This window comes from Rhinoraja longicauda, chromosome 5, assembly GCF_053455715.1.
Source record: "Rhinoraja longicauda isolate Sanriku21f chromosome 5, sRhiLon1.1, whole genome shotgun sequence".
Lineage (NCBI taxonomy): Eukaryota > Metazoa > Chordata > Chondrichthyes > Rajiformes > Arhynchobatidae > Rhinoraja > Rhinoraja longicauda.
In genome coordinates, this window is record NC_135957.1 from 29,139,106 (window position 1) to 29,158,222 (window position 19,117).

General features: G+C 41.6%; 1 protein-coding gene across 2 annotated transcripts in view; it reads left to right on the forward strand.

Annotated features, from left to right (window-relative positions):
- trappc12 (trafficking protein particle complex subunit 12) overlaps positions 1 to 18,556 on the forward strand; it is a 57,140-nt gene extending 38,584 nt beyond the window's left edge. The window contains exons 9-12 of one of the 2 annotated variants that reach the window (XM_078399207.1): positions 5,685 to 5,783; positions 11,415 to 11,518; positions 14,719 to 14,806; positions 16,146 to 18,556. In XM_078399207.1, coding sequence (XP_078255333.1) covers positions 5,685 to 5,783; positions 11,415 to 11,518; positions 14,719 to 14,806; positions 16,146 to 16,388 — 534 coding nt within the window. In that variant the 3' untranslated portion in view covers positions 16,389 to 18,556. The remainder of the gene's footprint in view (positions 1 to 5,684; positions 5,784 to 11,414; positions 11,519 to 14,718; positions 14,807 to 16,145) is intronic. The other variant, XM_078399208.1, reaches the window with a different exon arrangement.
- The last annotated feature ends 561 nt before the right edge of the window (positions 18,557 to 19,117 follow it).

Consider the following 19,117-nt stretch of genomic DNA (forward strand, 5'->3'; position numbering starts at 1 on the left):
ATGTAACCGTGCAAACATTTCCAGAGGATTAGAGTAAGTGAAGACAAGTACCAGGATTAATTGGCCACTTTATATTCCATCCAGTGTGTAGATGACTGGTAGCATCTAGGAGGTTTGAGGAATGTGGCGAGGATAAAATAGGAGTCAGTAATAGGTAAATAGGCATTTTTGATGGTCATCATTGATTCAGTGGGCTGAAAGGCTTGTCTGCATGCTGTATGACTGGACAACTGAGAAATATGTATAGATATATGAAAGAAACCTCATTGGAATAATCCCAGATGGGGGCAGTATTGTTCTCATGGTTTTGGCATAATAAAGAAGACTGGATTATGGACCTGCAGATATGCCCAAACCAATTATGCTGGTAATTCAAATTCGGTTAAACCTAAAACAAAATGTTGTAATGTAACACCGTGGTGCAGCAGCAGAGTTGCTGCCTTACAGCGCCAGACACCCGGGTTCTAACCTGACCACGGATGCTGTCTGTACGGAGTTTGCACGTTCTCCCGGTGACCTGCTTGGGTTTTCTCGGGTGCTCCGGTTTCCTCCCACCCTTCAAAGACGTGCAGGTTTGTAGGTTAATTGGCTTTGGTAAAATTTTAAAATATTGTCCCGAGTGTGTGTAGGATATTGTTAGTGTGTGGGATCGTTGGTCGGTGTGGAGTCGGTGGGCCGAAGGACCTTTTTACGGGCTGTATCTCTGAACTAAACTAAACCATTGGATTGCTGCCTTGAAAAAAATGTCTATAGCCGACATAGACTCTCTATCCCAAAATATAACCTCACAATAGGGCAGAGCATAAATGGGACAACATCTAGGGCATGTGTGAAGGGAACTGTAAGTTTTATAGGTGATCTTATGGTTAAAGATGCCCTCAGAGATAGTGTCCACAACATGATAGAATTTCAGATACAGTTTGAAGGTGGACACCACAAGGGCAAAACCACTATCTTCAATTTAACAAAGGGCAATTATGGTGGTTTAAAGGTGGAGCTGTCAAAGGTGGATTGGGAAAATTAAGCTAAGAGACAGATCAGTAGATGAATAGTGGCAGATATTTGAACAGCTGGCCTGTAATGTTCAGTGTGAATTTATACCAATTAGAAAGAGGTATTCAATGAAAAAGAGGCACCATCTGTGATTAGCAAAGGAGGTCAAAGATAACATTAAATTGAAAAGAAGGACATGCAAAGCAGCATGGACTGGTGGTAGGCCAGAGGACTGGTAATTGTTTTAGGATCGAGCATTGAAGAACTTGCAAGCTCAGAAGAAAGGGGGAATCCTCCATCAAAACTCCTCCAGAAATGCATTTGATTCCAGCTGCCTATTCGTGTCCCATACCTCCTTTTTCCTGACCAGAGCCTTAATTTCTCTTGTCATCCATGTGAGAAATCTCTTTATGGGATGGATAGAACAATCTTTGTTACAGTCCATTTTAAGTCCCTCTACTTAATTCTCTTTCCAAAACATTAACGAGTAGATTGGTGCCGTTTTCTTACTCAGAAAGAACAATAATTTAATTACTTCTGCTAATTTTCACCTTTCCTGCACCTTTCACGTGACGCCACTTTAATTCACCATCCCACTTTCTCGCTGACCTATCTATCTCTGTTGTCGAACATAAGTTTGAGGAACAGCATCTCATCTTCTTTTAAGGCATTGTACTCTTTAGGCCTCTATCAAATTTGCAGATGATACAAAGCTGGGTGGTAGTGTGAACTGTGAGGAAGATGCTATGAGGTTGCAGGGTGACTTGGACAGGTTGTGTGAGTGGGCGGATGCATGGCAGATGCAGTTTAATGTGGATAAGTGTGAGGTTATCCACTTTGGTGGTAAGAATAGGAAGGCAGATTATTATCTGAATGGTGTCAAGTTAGGAAAAGTGGACGTACAACGAGATTTGGGTGTCCTAATGCATCAGTCACTGAAAGTAAGCATGCAGGTACAGCAGGCAGTGAAGAAAGCCAATGGAATGTTGGCCTTCATAACAAGAGGAGTTGAGTATAAGATCAAAGAGGTCCTTCTGCAGTTGTACAGGGCCTTAGTGAGACTGCACCTGGAGTACTGTGTACAGTTTTGGTCTCCAAATTTGAGGAAGGATATTCTTGCTATTGAGGGCGTGCAGCGTAGGTTTATTAGGTTAATTCCCGGAATGGCAGGACTGTCATATGTTGAAAGACTGGAGCGACTAGGCTTGTATACAATGGAATTTAGAAGGATGGGAGGGGATCTTATCGAAACGTATAAGATTATTAAGGGGTTGGACACGTTAGAGGCAAGAAACATGTTCCCAATGTTGGGGGAGTCCAGAACCAGGGGCCACAGTTTAAGAATAAGGGGTAGGCCATTTAGAACGGAGATGAGGAAAAACTTTTTCAGTCAGAGAGTTGTGAATCTGTGGAATTCTCTGCCTCAGAAGGCAATGGAGGCCAATTCTCTGAATGCATTCAAGAGAGAGCTAGATAGAGCTCTTAAGGATAGCGGAGTCAGGGGGTATGGGGAGAAGGCAGGAACGGGGTACTGATTGAGAATGATCAGCCATGATCACATTGAATGGCGGTGCTGTCTCGAAGGGCCGAATGGCCTACTCCTGCACCTATTGCCTATAAATTCAACAATTTCAGGTAAAGTGTTTTTTCTGTATCAGAATTGGCCAGTCATTCAGGTTATTCATCTGTTATATAATCTCAGGTTTTCTCTTCCTACAGGCGTTGTCTGAACTGCTCAGCATTTCCACCTTCTCCTGTTGTGTTCAGCTTTCTGCAATAACTGTGACCTGCATTTCTCAGCTTTGATATTTACCTTTGTTTTCTCTGTCTAAAGCTTTGATCTGTACCTGTTTTATTAATCTCGATTAATCATTCAGACGGTGGTTGTGTTCGGCAAAGATGTGGGCCAAAGAGCCTGTTGTATATTCTATCGTGCATGTTTTGTCAACTATCCTTTTTTTTAAATCTAGGTACTGAATATCTGCATTCACTTTGGGCATTATGTGCCATAAGTCATGTTCAATATGCAGGATGGAGATGTAAGAAACTGCAGATGATGGAATTTGGAGAATAAAGTAAACTGCAGGAAACTCCTGGGTCAAGCACATCTATGAAAGCAAAGGGATGGTCAATATTTTGAGTTGATGCCCTGCATGAGGACTGGGCGCATAAAGAGAAGATATCCAATATATTGCAGTGGGACGAAGGGGCAAATCAAATGCTGGAAGTGGTAGATAGCAACACAAGGAAAAATAAAGAACATTTTAAGCAGATGGGGGTGGGATAAGGATAGAGACAGAGACTGGTAAGTGTTAGAACCAGATGAGACGGATCAAACCAGATGGAAAGTGAGTTAGGAAATGTGAACCATGTAGAGAAATGTCCTCTTTAGTAAACATAATTCCCCCCGCTGTCATAGATGCACTCTCTCTGTTGTGCTCTCGCTCCTTCTCTTACCCCAGATGGAACAAAAATAGAGTTCCCCTGTTCTCGTCTTTCAGCCAACCAACCTCCACATTCAACACATCATCCTCTGACATTTACGTCACCTCCAACATGATTCCAACACTAACTTCTCATCCCCATCCCTTTCCACGTTCCACAGAGACCACTGCCTCTGCTACTCCTTGGTTCACTCATCCTTTCCCATTTAAACCATCACCTCTTCAGGAACTTTCCCGTGCAACTGCAGGAGAAGGAACACCTGTCCCTGTACCTCCTCCCTCACCTCCTTCCACGGACCCAAGCAGTCCTTCCAAGTGAGACAGGTTCACGTGGACCTCCTGTTAGCTCATCTGGTGTTTCCTATGTGGACTCCTGTACATCTGTGAGACCAAGCATAGACTCGGCGACCATTTCAACGAACACCTGCACTCAGTCCGCCAAGTCTACCTGATTTCCTGGTTGCCAACCATTTAAACTTCCTCCTCCCATACCCATACTGTCCGGGGCTGCCTCTATTGCCAGTGAGGCCATACGCAAATTGGAGGAACAGCAGCCCATATTCTGCTTGGTTGCTGACAACCCAACGGTGTGAGCATTGACTTCTCCAATTTTAGGTACCCTCTAATTATACCCCCTCCCCTTTCTCCACCACCCACCCCTCTTTTCTCCAGGTTTGGAACAAGGACTGTTGCATATATCATATATCATATATATACAGCCGGAAACAGGCCTTTTCGGCCCTCCAAGCCCGTGCCGCACAGCGATCCCCGTACATTAACACTATCCTACACCCACTAGGGACAATTTTTACATTTACCCAGCCAATTAACCTACATACCTGTACGTCTTTGGAGTGTGGGAGGAAACCGAAGATCTCGGAGAAAACCCACGCAGGTCACGGGGAGAACGTACAAACTCCTTACAGTGCAGCACCTGTAGTCAGGATCGAACCTGAGTCTCCGGCGCTGCATTCGCTGTAAAGCAGCAACTCTACCGCTGCGCTACCGTGCCAGTAGCCAAAAAAAAACCCACAGGCATAGCTGGGGCCCTTGTGAGTGCCGATGACTTACCTTTGATATGTAGAAAGTGAGAGGAATCGGAGGAGAATTAGATGAGGGTAAGAACAAATTTTGCCAGGTGGATGAGAGTGTTATAGGTGGGAACAGTCTGGCTAAGGGAAGACAGAATAGAGTTAAGCTATAAAAATATTAGTCAGGCAGGAACAGTGGATCTATTAAGGCAATAAGAAATAGATGTGGACAGTGCAGTGTTGCAATAAATCAGGAGGATGTGAAGTAGAGATGTGATATGAGTAAGAGAGAATGGCCTGGTGTTTGTTGGTGCGTCATCAGCTGGGGGATATTAAGGGGTCAGAAAGGGGTCTCCAAATACAAGGGCACTGCTGGAGATGGGAGAAAGCGCATTAGGGGAAGTTAGAATTCCTTGTCAAATAAATAGGCTCGAAAGATAAGGCAGTGGAAGAAGAGATCAATGTTATGTTGGGCGCGAAATTCATTTAGGTGCAGGAAGAAGTGTGGAAAGGTCAAGCCACTACGGAGTACTAACTGTTCAGTGTCAGAGAGGGGAAGCTCACGGATGGTGAAGACGCAATAGGAGTTGGAGCAGAGATGCAGTGTGGGATCAAGGGACGGTAATGGGAGAGAGCTCACATTGGGGGGAGAGTGTGGGGTGAAGAATGGTCAGGCTGGAAAGAAGGGTCAATGTTGGGACTGGGATATGTGATCAAGGAGGATGAGAGAGAATAAGGAGGCCCCAATAAAGTTTTGGGGGCCAGGAGCTGGGCAAGAGAGTGGAGGTGGGGTGGCATGGAGGATCTCGGGGCTAGGCCTGGAACCTTCTTGCATGAGGAAGGGGCTGGATGTCCCTTTGAAATGTTAATCTTGTTGAACCTGGTATCCTCTACTGAACAATTTCATATTGCACCTGTCTCCTTTAGTTTTATTTTTTAATTTTAGAGATACAGCATAGAAATAGGCCCTTCAATCCACTGAGTCCGCACCAACCTGCGATCCCTGTACACTGTTTTTTTTGTTTGAGATTTACTGAGAGTAAATGGGTTCTGTAAATTGTGCTTTGGTTTCATGTAGTTCACTTTTTCCATTTTTTTAGCAAATGAACGCGGATCCCATTTATTTTTCCAAAATGGCATTGCAGCCATTAAAGATGATTTATTGAATATAGATGCTGAATTGAACAAGCTACCTACTTTTCTTCCCTCTTCCTAGGACTACGTACTTGCTGTTGACATGTATCTCTCAGTCATTCAGTACCAACCAGAACAAGAGCCTCAGCTTTTAAGTGGAATAGGAAGACTACTTTTGCAGGTATGAGCCATAAGATAAGTGAGGGCTTTTTCAATGTCTTATACTTTGAATGTGATATTTTAGTCCTGAGTTCAATTAATTTTACAATAGATTGGTCAAACTTATGGGAAGTCAAGAATCACAATGTTGGTGTCTTAATGTAATTAGTCCGAATCCTAAAAAGTTTTGAAAAAAGGTAAAATAATATTAAGACTAAAGTATAAATTGAGTAAAGTAGGAAGTAAAATTTTAATTGTTTTGTGTAAATCTACATTGTTCCTTGTTTTGGTATGCAGTATCATTGGCAAAGCCAACATTTCTTGATCATTCCTATTTGCCCTTGACAAAGAGATGATACACCACTGTCTTGGGTGTTGAGCATTTCTTTATATAAGGTGGCACGTCTACGTGAGTAATTATGTTACATTTTGTAAAATACACAGATTGCAGCCAAGATGTTATAATTCTTGAGGAAATGAATCTCTGGGATGGCAGATGGGTTACTAGTTATTCTTGAGTGTTGAAGCTGCACTCTTCAAGGAGAGTGGAGAATATTCCATCGTGTTTCTTTAGTTTAGTTAATTATGGTCATGTGCAATGAGGTGCAGTGAAAAATATTTTTGTGTTGCGGTACTATCCAGTCAGCGAAAAGACTATACATGAATACAATCAAGCCGTCCACAGCGTACAAATCCAGGATAAAGGGTATAACTTTTCTTCATTATATTTTGCCAACACTTCTCCATTATATTTTCTCCTTCTCATCCTTTAGTTATTCTCCCGAGTATTGGACATTTCCACCTTGGATGAAAAAAGTTCTGACTATCCTATCTTTGCTTCTCATAATTTTATATACAAATATCCTTGGTATACATGCAGGAAATGATTTATTTAGCAGATTAGAGACATGAGAGAATATAGATGCTGGAATGGTGAGCAAAAGAAAGAACCAGGGGAGCTCAGCCGGTCAATCTGCATCCGTGGAGAGTATAACAGACGACTTTTTGGGACAGGACCCTTCTTCAGACTGATGTTGGGGGGAGAGGGGGGGAAGCTGGCAAAGAGAGGTGAGGGTGGGGCAGAGCCAGGCAAATGATGGGTGGATACAGCTGAGCATGGGTGATTAGTAGATGGGTGGCGATAGTGACAAAGGCTGGAAATGAAAAGGAGATATCAGATATGGTAAGAAGGGGTGAAACGTAAAGCCCAAGGGAGGGATATGAATGGAAGGAAATTTTTTTGGGGGGAAGGAAAAAGTGGGGCACGGTAGCGCAGCGGTAGAGTTGCTGCTTTACAGCGAATGCAGTGCCGGAGACTCAGGTTCGATCCTGACTACAGGTGCTGCACTGTAGAGTTTGTACGTTCTCCCCGTGACCTGCGTGGGTTTTCTCCGAGATCTTCGGTTTCCTCCCACACTCCAAAGACGTACAGGTATGTAGGTTAATTGGCTGGGTAAATGTAAAAATTGTCCCTAGTGGGTGTAGGATAGTGTTAATGTGCGGGGATCGCTGGGCGGCACGGACTTGGTGGGCCGAAAAGGCCTGTTTCCGGCTGTATATATATGATATGATATGATATGAACTGGAAATGAGAGACTCGAAGAAAGAAGGGTTGGAAGATGAGAAAAAGAGGAGGGTAAAAGAACAGTGAGACGGGGCTGGTGGGAAAATGTATGTGCACAAGGTTGAAATTGGAGAATTCAGTCTTCATACTGTTGGGTTGCAGGCTAGCAAGCAGAATATGAGGTGCTGTTCTTCCAATTTGCATGTCACCCCACTCTTCTGGCAGTGCATGAGACCAAAATCAGAAAGGTTGGTATGGGAACTGAAGACCTATTGGAGTCCAGGATGGAAGTGAGAGAGTCTCGACCCGAAATGTCACGCATTCCTTCTCTCCTGAGATGCTGCCTGACCTGCTGAGTTACTCCAGCATTTTGTGAATAAATGGAAGTGAGAGAGGTGGTGTGACATCTTCTGTGGTTTCAGGGAAAAGTCTGAACTAAATGACCGTTGTACCAAACACTAAATATGGAACTAAATCTCCGCCCCATGTCTCAAACATTTCATAGAGTTCATTTTCTGCTTTTTATTAATAGTTTTATATGCAGATAAAAATACTCGTATATATTTTACTCTGGCATCATAATGATATTCAATTATTTTAACCTATAATGTGTTTATTAGCCTAGTTTCTGTACAGTGTAGAGCAGGGGTGTCAAACTCGTTTTAGGTCACGGGCCAGAATGGGCAAAATGAGACCCCATGCGGGCCAGATCAGTTGTGCACGCGCAAACGCACGCGCGCATGTTCCCACAACTTTCGTTGCCTTCGTTTTTTCAACTTGCTCTCATGTGTCTCAGTCTCTGCTATAACTTCAAAGTGTTTCACTTTATGAATTTTGTTTCTTATTAAGAAGATTGCCTGGCAAGCATTATGATTGGTATCTAGGCCTTGGATAGAATGGATGTGGAAATAATGTTTCCAGGAGAGTCCAGGACCAGAGGTCAGAGCATCAGAATAAAAGGTCATACATTCAAAATGGAGATGAGGAGGAATGGGTGGTGAATCTGCGGAATTCATTGCTACAGGCAGCAGTTGAGGCCAAGACAGGGTATTTTTGAGGCAGAGATTGATAGGTCTTGATTAGGTTACAGTGAGAAAGAAGACAATAGAATGTGGTTGAGAGAGAAAATAGATCAGCCATGGGTGGATGGCGAAGTAGACTTGATGTACTAAATAGGCTTGATGGGCTAAATGGCCTAATTCTGTTCCCCTGAATTATAGTCTTCCTACAGTGTTTATGTTTTGCCCACAATGGGCTGGCTGGGTGGTGAACAGCCAAACAGCAGCTACCTGACATGGTGAAAGATGGTCTGTCCATCATCTCACCTGAAGGCCCCACTCCCCATCCTTCTCCTTATGTCTTTCTTCCTTCCCCTCACATCCTCTCCCCTCACCTCTCATGTCCTTCTCTACCCTCACCTTCTCCCTCACCTGCCCTCTCCCTTTCCTCAGCCTATCTCTTCTCTCATCCCCACTTCCTTCCTTCTAACTACTCCCCCACTCCCCTCCCTTACTTCATCCTCTCTCTTTCCTTACCTCGTCCCTAAATCCCCTTCCTTCCCTCATCCCTAAACACCATTCTTTCTCTCATCTGTTCCCTTCCTCACTCCCTCCCTACTTCCTTTCTTTACTCCCTACTCCCCTCCCTCGACACCCTCTCTTTCCTTCCTCATCCCTAAAAACCCTCCCTTCCCTCATCTGCTGCCCTCCCCTTCCTTTACCACCACTTTCTCCCTTCTTTTCCCTATTCCCGCATAACTACCAGCACGTCTTCACATCCCACCAAGCCTTAACCCAAACCCAGAGCCCGCACTCTGGAGAGCAGCTCAGACTTTGGATCGCTGGCTGCGGCCCCATTCACAGTGCGGCGACTTCCCAAACACTCACCTGGGTCTCAGGTACATGGTGGCGGCCTCTGTGGCGGCAGCCCAAGCACCACAACAATGCTGAGATTCCCCACCTATCCACGCACTCACCTGGGTCTCAGTCAGGTACATGTGGCGGTCTCTGTGGCGGCAGCCCCGGCACTTGCCAGTGCCCACAACAATGCTGAGACTCCCCACCTTCCCCAGCGCCGGCCCCTTCCCGCCTGCATCACCGCATGGCCAGATATGGGCGTAGGGTCCACTCACCCCTGGGAGCTGGGGAGTGGGGAGGTGACAGCTGCAGACCGGGCTTGCATTTTCCTTCTGCGCAAAATTCATATTTCCTGCGAGTTTAAGCGGTCATGTAGCCCACTTTCTGTATATAATCTAACACAGAAAGTGAGCTACATGACATCCAGCTTGGCGTCATCTGTAAATCTAAAAAATCTAACAGCGCTTTTTTTCCCCAAATAATCCCACGGGCCGGATTGGACAATTTCGCAGGATGGATGTAGCCCGTGGGCCAGTAGTTTGACACCCCTGGTGTAGATGTTTAAAAATAAGACTGAGGCTGGTATAATCAGAAATCACATTTTAATGACTTCCATGGGGAAAAAAAACCTTACTGCAAAAAGGCCATTTAACTAATTATACCTGTTCCTATTGTGAACTGATATGTCAATTCACTTTCACCATTGAAAGAATTCCTGATGCTTTTTTGGAGGATCAAGAAAAAGGCCAATTTCACATCATAAATATATCATTGCCTATCAGGCTTGCACATGTGTGAAGGCAATCTTTGATTGTTCCCAGCTAGTTTGTAATATTCTGTAATTATATTCATCTAATCTCTTTTAAAGCAATATTAAATTGTCTTCGGCAGTCTCTTGGGATTGAGGATAAATTACTTCCATTCTTGTTCTTGGGTGACTGATGACACCAGCATGAGAATTACAGATGCATCCATAAATATGACAGGAGAGGAGTAGGAGGATAGTTTGAGGTGATGCACTCCTCCTGTTTATGCTTTGTTTCTTTGCACTCTTAATGTGTGAGCAGTAAGTTCTTTGGGCCATGTAATTGGGTTTTTCTCCCCTTCAAATGCCCAGAGATCGCCAGAAGTCGGTGGGAATTTTGTATTTTTTTCCAATTATAAAATGGACAGAATCATTTCCTTGATCTGCCTGTTAATCTCTTACCATGGTAGAGCTTGGAGTAGAGCATATGTTTCAAGATTCTGGTGGCAGGCAAGCAAATTGATCCATTTGACTGTAATTTTTGCCACACAGTGTCAGTGATCCTGGTTCAATTTTAACTCTAGATGTGTTTTGAAGCAGTTTGACCCTTCACCTGTGGCCTAAATGTTTTCCCATGTGCCCTGGTTTCCTCCCACATCCCATAAACATGCTTCTTTTGGATCAAAGGATAATGTGAATCACCTCAAGTGGTAGGGAGTCGATGAGCATGAGAGAATAGATTGCAGGGTAATTAAGTGGCAGAATGGAACTGGTGGAATTGCTCTGAGAGCTGATATTGACTCGATACACAGAATTGCCTCCTATGAGGATTTGGGGGAAAATATGACCGTCTCAGACGTGGTAGTGTTGGTCGAGGAGTGACAATGACTGGTTGGCCAGCTATTAGATTTGGAGAAATTGTAGAAATGTACAACACAGAAATGCTTCCACCTTATCCATGCTGACCATTATGCCCATTTATCTGCATTGGACCTGTTTCGTTCCTATCCATGTCCCTGTCCAAATGCCTTTCAAACATTGTAATTTTATATGCCTCCACTACCTTCTTTGGCAGCTAGTTCCAAATATTCACCAGCCAAGGTGTGGAAAAACCTACTTTTCTGATCTCCATTAAATTTCTCCCTTCTCACCTTAAACCTGTGCCCTGTAGTTCTAGACTCACCTGACATAGGAAAAACATTCTAACTTTCCGTCTTATCTGTGCCAACTCATAATTTTGTAGATATCTATAAGATCACCACATGACCTCCTACATTTCCAGATGATGTGCTGAGGATTACAATTGCACATGTCACATAATTACAGTGGCTGAAAATCCTGTGAGGTTCATTTTCAGGATTTCAAACCATTTTTGAAGCAGGATTTGTGTTTTGAATTACCACACCAGTCACTAAAAAATAAAAAAATCTTAAATGATGGCTTATTTGAAATTTTAAGATTTCAATATTGTATTTCTTTGATATCTAGATTGGTGACATCAAAACAGCTGAGAAATACTTTCAAAAAGTTGAGAAAGTGATCCCAAAGTTAGGAAGTGAACTGCAACAGAGTATAATTATTCAGATGAACAGGTAAGATGGAGAAGAAAAACATTTTCAAATGTATAATTTTTAATTCCTTGTCTAATTGCTGTCATTCAAAACCTATGCCTTAAACATGGAAAATAAGTAAAGTGTGGCAAATTGTTTTCCTTTTTCACAGAGGCTAGTGATGGCATGACAATCATGCAGCAAAATCTACCATGGGTGAAGAACATATTAGATTAATCCACAGATGGGTAGTTATAAATCTAAGGAACATGTTCTTTTGCCTGACAAATTAAGGTAGTAGGGAGACTGATGACACAGATCTGGGACATGTAGAAACAAGGAAAGCAACAACATGCTTTCTCAATTAATCCAATCAAATAATGATCACTTAACTATGAAGCATTCAAACCAAGATTTGAAAGCTAATTTATAATGCTTGATTAATCCTGCAGGAGAGAGATTGAAAATCTGAATTTTATGGTGAGAGGGGAAAGATTTACTAGTAATCTGAAGGGTGACTTTCTTCACACAGAGGATGGTGGGTATATGTAATGAGCTGCCTGAGGAAGTAATTGAGTCAGATACTATAAAAAACATTTAAAAATCATGTGGACAAGTACATGGACAGGAAAGGGTTAGAGGAATATGGACCAATGCTGGCATGTGGGACTAATGTAGATGGGGTATCTTGGTCCGCATGGGCATGTTTCTATACAGTATGAATGGTGCCAGAACAACAATATTGCTGTCAATGTCAGCAAGACCAAGGAGCTGATTGTTGACATTAGAAAGGGAAAGCTGAGGATCCATGAGCCTGTTTTCTTTGACGGGATGGCGGTGCAGAGAGTCAACAGCTTCTGGGTGTGCATATCTCTGAAGATTTGTCATGGGTCCAACACATTGATGCAATCACAAAGAACACTCATCAACAAGTTTACTGTGAGATTGAGGAAATTTGGTATGTCGGAGAATACTCTTAAACTTCTGCAGGTGTACGGTTGTAACACTGCCTGGTTGTATCATGGTCTGTGGAACCGAAGGAGATTACAGAGAATGCTAGACACTGCCCGATTCATCACAGGTACTGACCTCCCCACCATTGAAGGGATCTATAGGGGGTATTGCCTCAAAAAGCCAGCCAATATCCTCAAAGACCCACACCACCCTGGCCATGCTCTCATTTGACTCCTATCATTGAAAAGATGTTACAGAAAACTGACCACCAGGTTCAATAATAGCTTCTTCCCAGCAACCAAGGGCTCATAAATACTTCACAACACTAACCTCAGCAGCTGTGAACTTCTTTGGGCTTCTTCTTTGGTCGCACGATGCACTTAGTTGGGTTTTTTGCACTCGTATTTAGGTTATTTATTAATTTATTTGTTTTTTTAATTACAATATTTGTCCATGTGTATTGCATTTACGGGCCTTGTAAACTACTGCAAGTAAGAATTGAATTATTCCATAGAAATACACCACTTGTGTAAAATTGTGTTTAAAAAAAATAAAATGAACATGAAAAGAAAAATAGAACTGAACACTAGGAACTGGAAAGAATGGATTGTTTTTATTTCCAATTTCCAGCAATAAATATTAATTTTAAGTGCAGGGAAATGACTGCTTTTAAGATTATGTGCTGTTAAAAATGCACCAGTTCTTTGTATGGGGAAAACCCTGACTTTTCTGTGCTGTGTCACCAAGCTTTGTTGAATAGTTTGCGAAGGAGTAGGGCAAAGTATACATCAACTTCTGATTTCCAGGCTTAACTGCAGAGGTATCCATCTGACATTCTCAAGTCGGACTGAATCATTATTCATACCATTAAATCTTAACCTGCTGGTCATGCAAAATTCTGTGCAAAAGAGGTATGGGGATACAAATGTAAAGGCTGCTTTATAACCCAGTAGAGGGCAGTTTATTTTTTATTAAATGCACCCCACTGTCCTTGATAAAATTTAATGGTTCGTTGCCCTGGCCTGTATTATGACCATGGCAAATACTTGTATTTTTTAGATTTTATTTTACTGTATTCTACATTTGTCTTAACTGGTTCCTTACTCTAATTTTGTTCTTTTTTAAATTTCAATTAAGTTAGATATTTTTAACCAATTTGTTGCCATTTAGAATTGAAATCGTTTGGATTTTGTATTTCTGCTTTGCTTCTCTGTATTCTTTTAATTGTAATATATTTAATCTTGAATGTCTTATTCTCATTCACATGTAAACTGTGGCTTGTTACATTCTGCAGTGTAGTAGTGAAATATAACATCCGCAAATGCAATCTCTTGACAGAACAAACTAATCACATCAGAGGAAAAAATATGCAGAACCAGTCAGTGTGGGCAGCTTTTTTTATATGAACAGCGTTGGTGAAGATCTAGCTACATCATTGTGTGGGGATGCCCGAGTGGAAATTAATGCCAGTCTGTTCATGTCTAATTAAAGCATTGTGATCCCACCACATGAAATCCTGTGTGGGTGTTTAGAATTCATCGACAACATAGCTTTGTGTGAATGTGTAGGTCCAAATGCAAGAAATCTTTCTGCTGAGGGAGGTGGGGAGAAAGTATTTGAGATATTTGTTGGTTTATCCGGTTAAATTGCTAAATTAAGCACATTCTACCAATATGTATCTTCCAGTCACACGGGAATCTGTTTCTCCTGTACCACATGTTTCGTTCTCTGTTTGAGAACCGTTTTAGCTTACTCTTGTGCAGCTAAAGAATGACATTCCACAGTAGGGCACGTCGAGAGGTAATTACATGACATTACAGCCTTTATGATGCTGAATATCATTTATTTTAAGGTGCTTTATTTTTAAAGAGGTACATTCTGCAGGTTTATGCGGGCACACACACAGACGCACTCACTCACTCACTCACTCACTCACTCACTCACTCACACACACACACACACACACACACACACACACACACACACACACACACACACACACACACACACACACCCACACACACACTCTCTCTCTTTCTGACCAAAAGTCAACTTAAAATTTCCAGCAAAATATGAGTTTCCCGTGACAAAAAGCAGATCTATGAAGTGAGAACATTTTTTTGTTCCACTCCTGAGAGAAATGACTTCAAATTATGACTATTGCACATTGAGTGTTTCATTCAGTTTGACATAATTTGTTTTTTTAAATTTTGTTGGTTTTAATGGATATATATGATTTATGACAAAAAGCTTTAAGTGGAGTGAAAATGTATTATTTCTATCATTAGGGCATTCCTGCACCTTGGTCAAAATAACTTTGCTGAAGCCCATAAATTTTTCGACGAAGTTACCAAATTAGATCCAAGTAATCCAGTGGTGAGTAACTGTGGTGTGTTCTCAACATTATACAATATAGTTCTACTTTAATAAAATGCAATTGTAATTTTCATCATACTGCAGGTTTTCCTCATTGCATTTTCCAATATCTTGCGTTCAGTTGTAACTTTACTTTGTTTATGCAACCAGCCATCCCATCCATCCTGACCTAATTGTTTTATTTACTTAAGAAATAGGAGTAGGCTATTCCTTGTGCATTCTCTGTCATTAGGACAAATTTATTGTCCTATTAAATCAATCAATCGGTAAACCTTCATTCCACTCCTATTCCAAGTATACCATTCTTGGATCGGGATATCAGACTAGGTTAAGCAGGGCTCCATATACTTGCAGTAAGACATCTTTATTCTTGCACATAAATCCTCTTGGATTAAAAGACAACATATCATTTACCTTCCTAATTACTAATACCCTCAAATTAACTTTCAATGAATACCATTAACTTTAATTTTCTCACCATTTTTTTAAAAAATGCACCTTTCTATTTTTTCCAACCAAAATGGGTGACCTCACATTTTTCCACATTGTGTTCCATTTGCAGTAGGTGAAGTGTTTTTCCGTAAGCTGGCGTTAGGCCTTGTAAAAATGCACAAGGAAACAGACAAAAGTCAGAGTGATAGTGGGATGCGAACTTCAAGTGAAAGACAACCAGGTTATAGTCACGCTTGCAGGCTGAACACAAGTGCAGCACAAAACAAACATCTGATCTGCATTTGGTTCTTCCAGTATGGAGGGGGCTGTATTGTGAACACTGTTGCCCAATATGTTTGCACAATACATGTGCACAATAAAGTTGACAGTGAAGCTCTGTTTATATTACTGCAGATAAGTGAACAGGTTTCTCAAGCAAGGCATGATCATGATTGAGTGAAAACCTTCATTCTACTCTGAAAATCTTATTTTATTCAAATGCTTTTTAAGTCAAAAGTAGTCAAGCAACTAATTGCCAAATCTTACTGGCCTGGAATCATAGTCCATGGTCTTCTCATGCTCATCCTGACCTGATTTGGGTGAACAGAACTCTGGCCTGTAATGAATTGGATTCAAAGGGCATGGCTTGATCAGAGGCAGAGCTTCCAGCAGTGCACTCAGGAAGCCCCACCCCAACTCTGTTTTAGGATTGTAACACATTTTAAAATGTCTGACTTTGAGGCATTTAAAGCCCATTTAAAAAGTGGCGTCTTCACCGAAATTAGGTAAATGCTAGCTTTTCTGTTCAAAAACACTAGCAAGCTGCTCTCCCCTCTCAATTTGACATTTAAGAAATGCTGCTCCAGTAGTTAAAATTAATCAACAAAATTTATTTTCTCCAATTTAGGCAAATAACAATGCTGCAGTATGCTTACTATACTTGGGCCAATTGAAGGATTCCCTCAGGCAGCTGGAAGGACTTGTACAGCAGGATCCCAAGCACTACCTGCATGAAAGTGTGCTTTTTAACCTGACCACGATGTATGAGCTTGAATCATCCCGCAGCATGCAGAAGAAACAGAGCTTGCTGGAGTCGGTGGCCTGTCGTGAAGGAGACAGCTTTAATATTCAGTGTCTAAAACTAATGTGAAAGCATCCATGTTCTCCAGTTTGTAATTAATTATTGTAACCTAATCTGTAAATATGTAAATATTTTAAAGATCGTTACCTACAGCTGATTGTTGATATTGCACGTAAATAATCTTTTCTCTTTCACAGCCAGTTTCTGTTAGGGATAAGGGAACAATTTGAATTTCAATTACCCCTGCCTGTGTGTATTTTTATTTGCTCCAACTGCCTGCCCATGCAGACTGACCAGATCTGTCCTAAGTGGATGGTTAGATATACAAGAATAATGTTTTTTTGGTTTTAAATAAATGCCATATAATCACATGGAATTTATTATTACAAGCTACATTAGACCCAAACAGCAGATATGCACCTAAAAGGAAGACGAACTTCACGTAGCATGGCACTGGCCCTTCACCCCACCAAGCTTATGCCGACTATCAAGTATCCATCTCCACAAATTCTATTTTATTCTCTCCACATTATTGTCAACTCTCCCCAGATTCTACCACACATTCACATTAGGGGTAATTTACAGTGTTATGATAAAATAAACCATCCATGGATCTGCAGGAATCCCTTGCTAACGCACAAAAAGTGTAAACTCCCACGCAGGCAGCACAAAAGTCAGGATTGAACCAGAACATAGAGCTAGCTGCGAGTTAGTTGCATCACTGTTTTATGGGATACTATGGCCCGCATTATGTTTGGGACAAAGACCCATCATTTATTTATTTGCCTCTGTACTCCACAATTTGAGATTTATAATAGAAAAAAATCACATGTGGTTAAAGTGCACATTGTCAGATTTTAATAAAGGGTATCTTTATACATTTTGGTTTCACCGTGTAGAAATTACAGCAGTTTATACATAGTCCCCTATTTTAGGGCACCATAATGTTTGGGACACAGCAATGTCATTGTAAATGAAAGTAGTCATGTTTAGTATTTTGTTGCATATCCTTTGCATGCAATGACTGCTTGAAGTCTGAGATTCATGGACATCAATGGGTGCTGGGTGTCTTCTCTGGTGATGCTCTGCCAGGCCTGTATTGCAGCCATCTTTAGCTTATACTTGTTTTGGGGGCTAGTCCCCTTCAGTTTTTGCTTCAGCATATAAAAGGCATGCTCAATTGGGTTCAGATTGGGTGATTGACTTGGCCACTCAAGAATTTACCATTTTTTAGCTTGGAAAAACTCCTCTGTTGCTATAGCAGTATGTTTGGGATCACTGTCTTGCTGTAGAATGAACCACCGGCCAATGATTTTGAGGCATTTGTTTGAACTTGAGCAGATAGGATGTGTCTACACACCTCAGAATTCATTATGCTACTACCATCAGCAGTTGTATCATCAATGAAGATAAATGAGCCAGTACCTTCAGCACCCATACATGCCCAGGCCATAACACCCCCACCACTGTGTTTCACAGATGAGGTGGTATGCTTTGGATCTTGGGCAGTTCCTTCTCTCCTCCATACTTTGCTCTTGTCATCACTCTGATAAGTTAATTTTCATCTCATCTGTCCACAAGACCTTTTTCCTGAACCGTGGTTGCTCTTTTAAGTACTTCTTGGCAAACTGTAACCTGGCCATCCTATTTTTGCAGCTAACCAGTGGTTTGCATCTTGCAGTGTGGCCTCTCTATTTATGTTCGTGAAGTCTTCTGCGGACAGTGGTCATAGACAAATCCACACCTGACTCCTAAAGAGTGTTTCTGATCTGTCGGACAGGTGTTTGGGGATTTTTCTTTATTATAGAGAGAATTATTCTGTCATCAGCTGTGGAGGTCTTCTGTGGCCTGTCAGTCCCTTTGCAATGAGTAAGCTCATCAGTGCTCTCTTCTTATTGATGTTCCAAACAATTGATTTTGGTAAGCCGAAGGTTTCGCTGAGGTCTCTTAACAGTTTTATTCTTGTTTCAGTCCCATGATGGCTTTGACTTTCATTGGCACAACTTTGGTCCTCGTGTTGATAAACAGCAATAAAAGTTTCCAAAGATGATGGAAAGACTGGAGGAAAGACTAGGTGCTGAGAGCTTTTATACCTGCATTAAGGAGGCATTTAAACACACCTGAGCAATTACAAACACCGGTGAATACATGTGTCCCAAACATCATGATACCCTAAAATGGGGGGACTATGTATAAACACAGCTTTAATTTCTACATGGGTGAAACCAAAATGTATAAAAATACCCTTTAATAAAATCTGACAATGTGCACTTTAACCACATGTGATTTTTTTTCTATTACAAATCTCAAATTGTGGAGTACAGAGACAAATAAATAAATGATGGGTCTTTGTCCCAAACATTATGGAGGGCACCGTAGTTGAAGGGTGGAAGGAGCTTGGGTGGAACATAAACAACTGTGTGGATAAGTGGGGCCCACTAGCCTACTTGTTTATCTAATATTATCTATAGCTGATTACCAGTTATGCAAAGCCTCATCTTTCCTCAAAGTTGTCACTTTATAACATAATTTTTTTGGACTGTTTACCATCACACACATATATCAAATGTTACTCCACAGTCCAGAAGAAAAAAAACTGCTAATACTGAAAATTTGAAAATCAGAAAATTCTGGAGATATTTTGCACGTCAGGGAGAAACAGGTAATATTACACGAGAAACAGCAATGCATTCATGTATCCGATGACATTGTGGGCAGCTAGGAAAGAAATTGCAGGGACCCTGGCAGAGATATGTGCATAATCATTAATCTTGGGTGGCTACTGTTGTGCATTAATT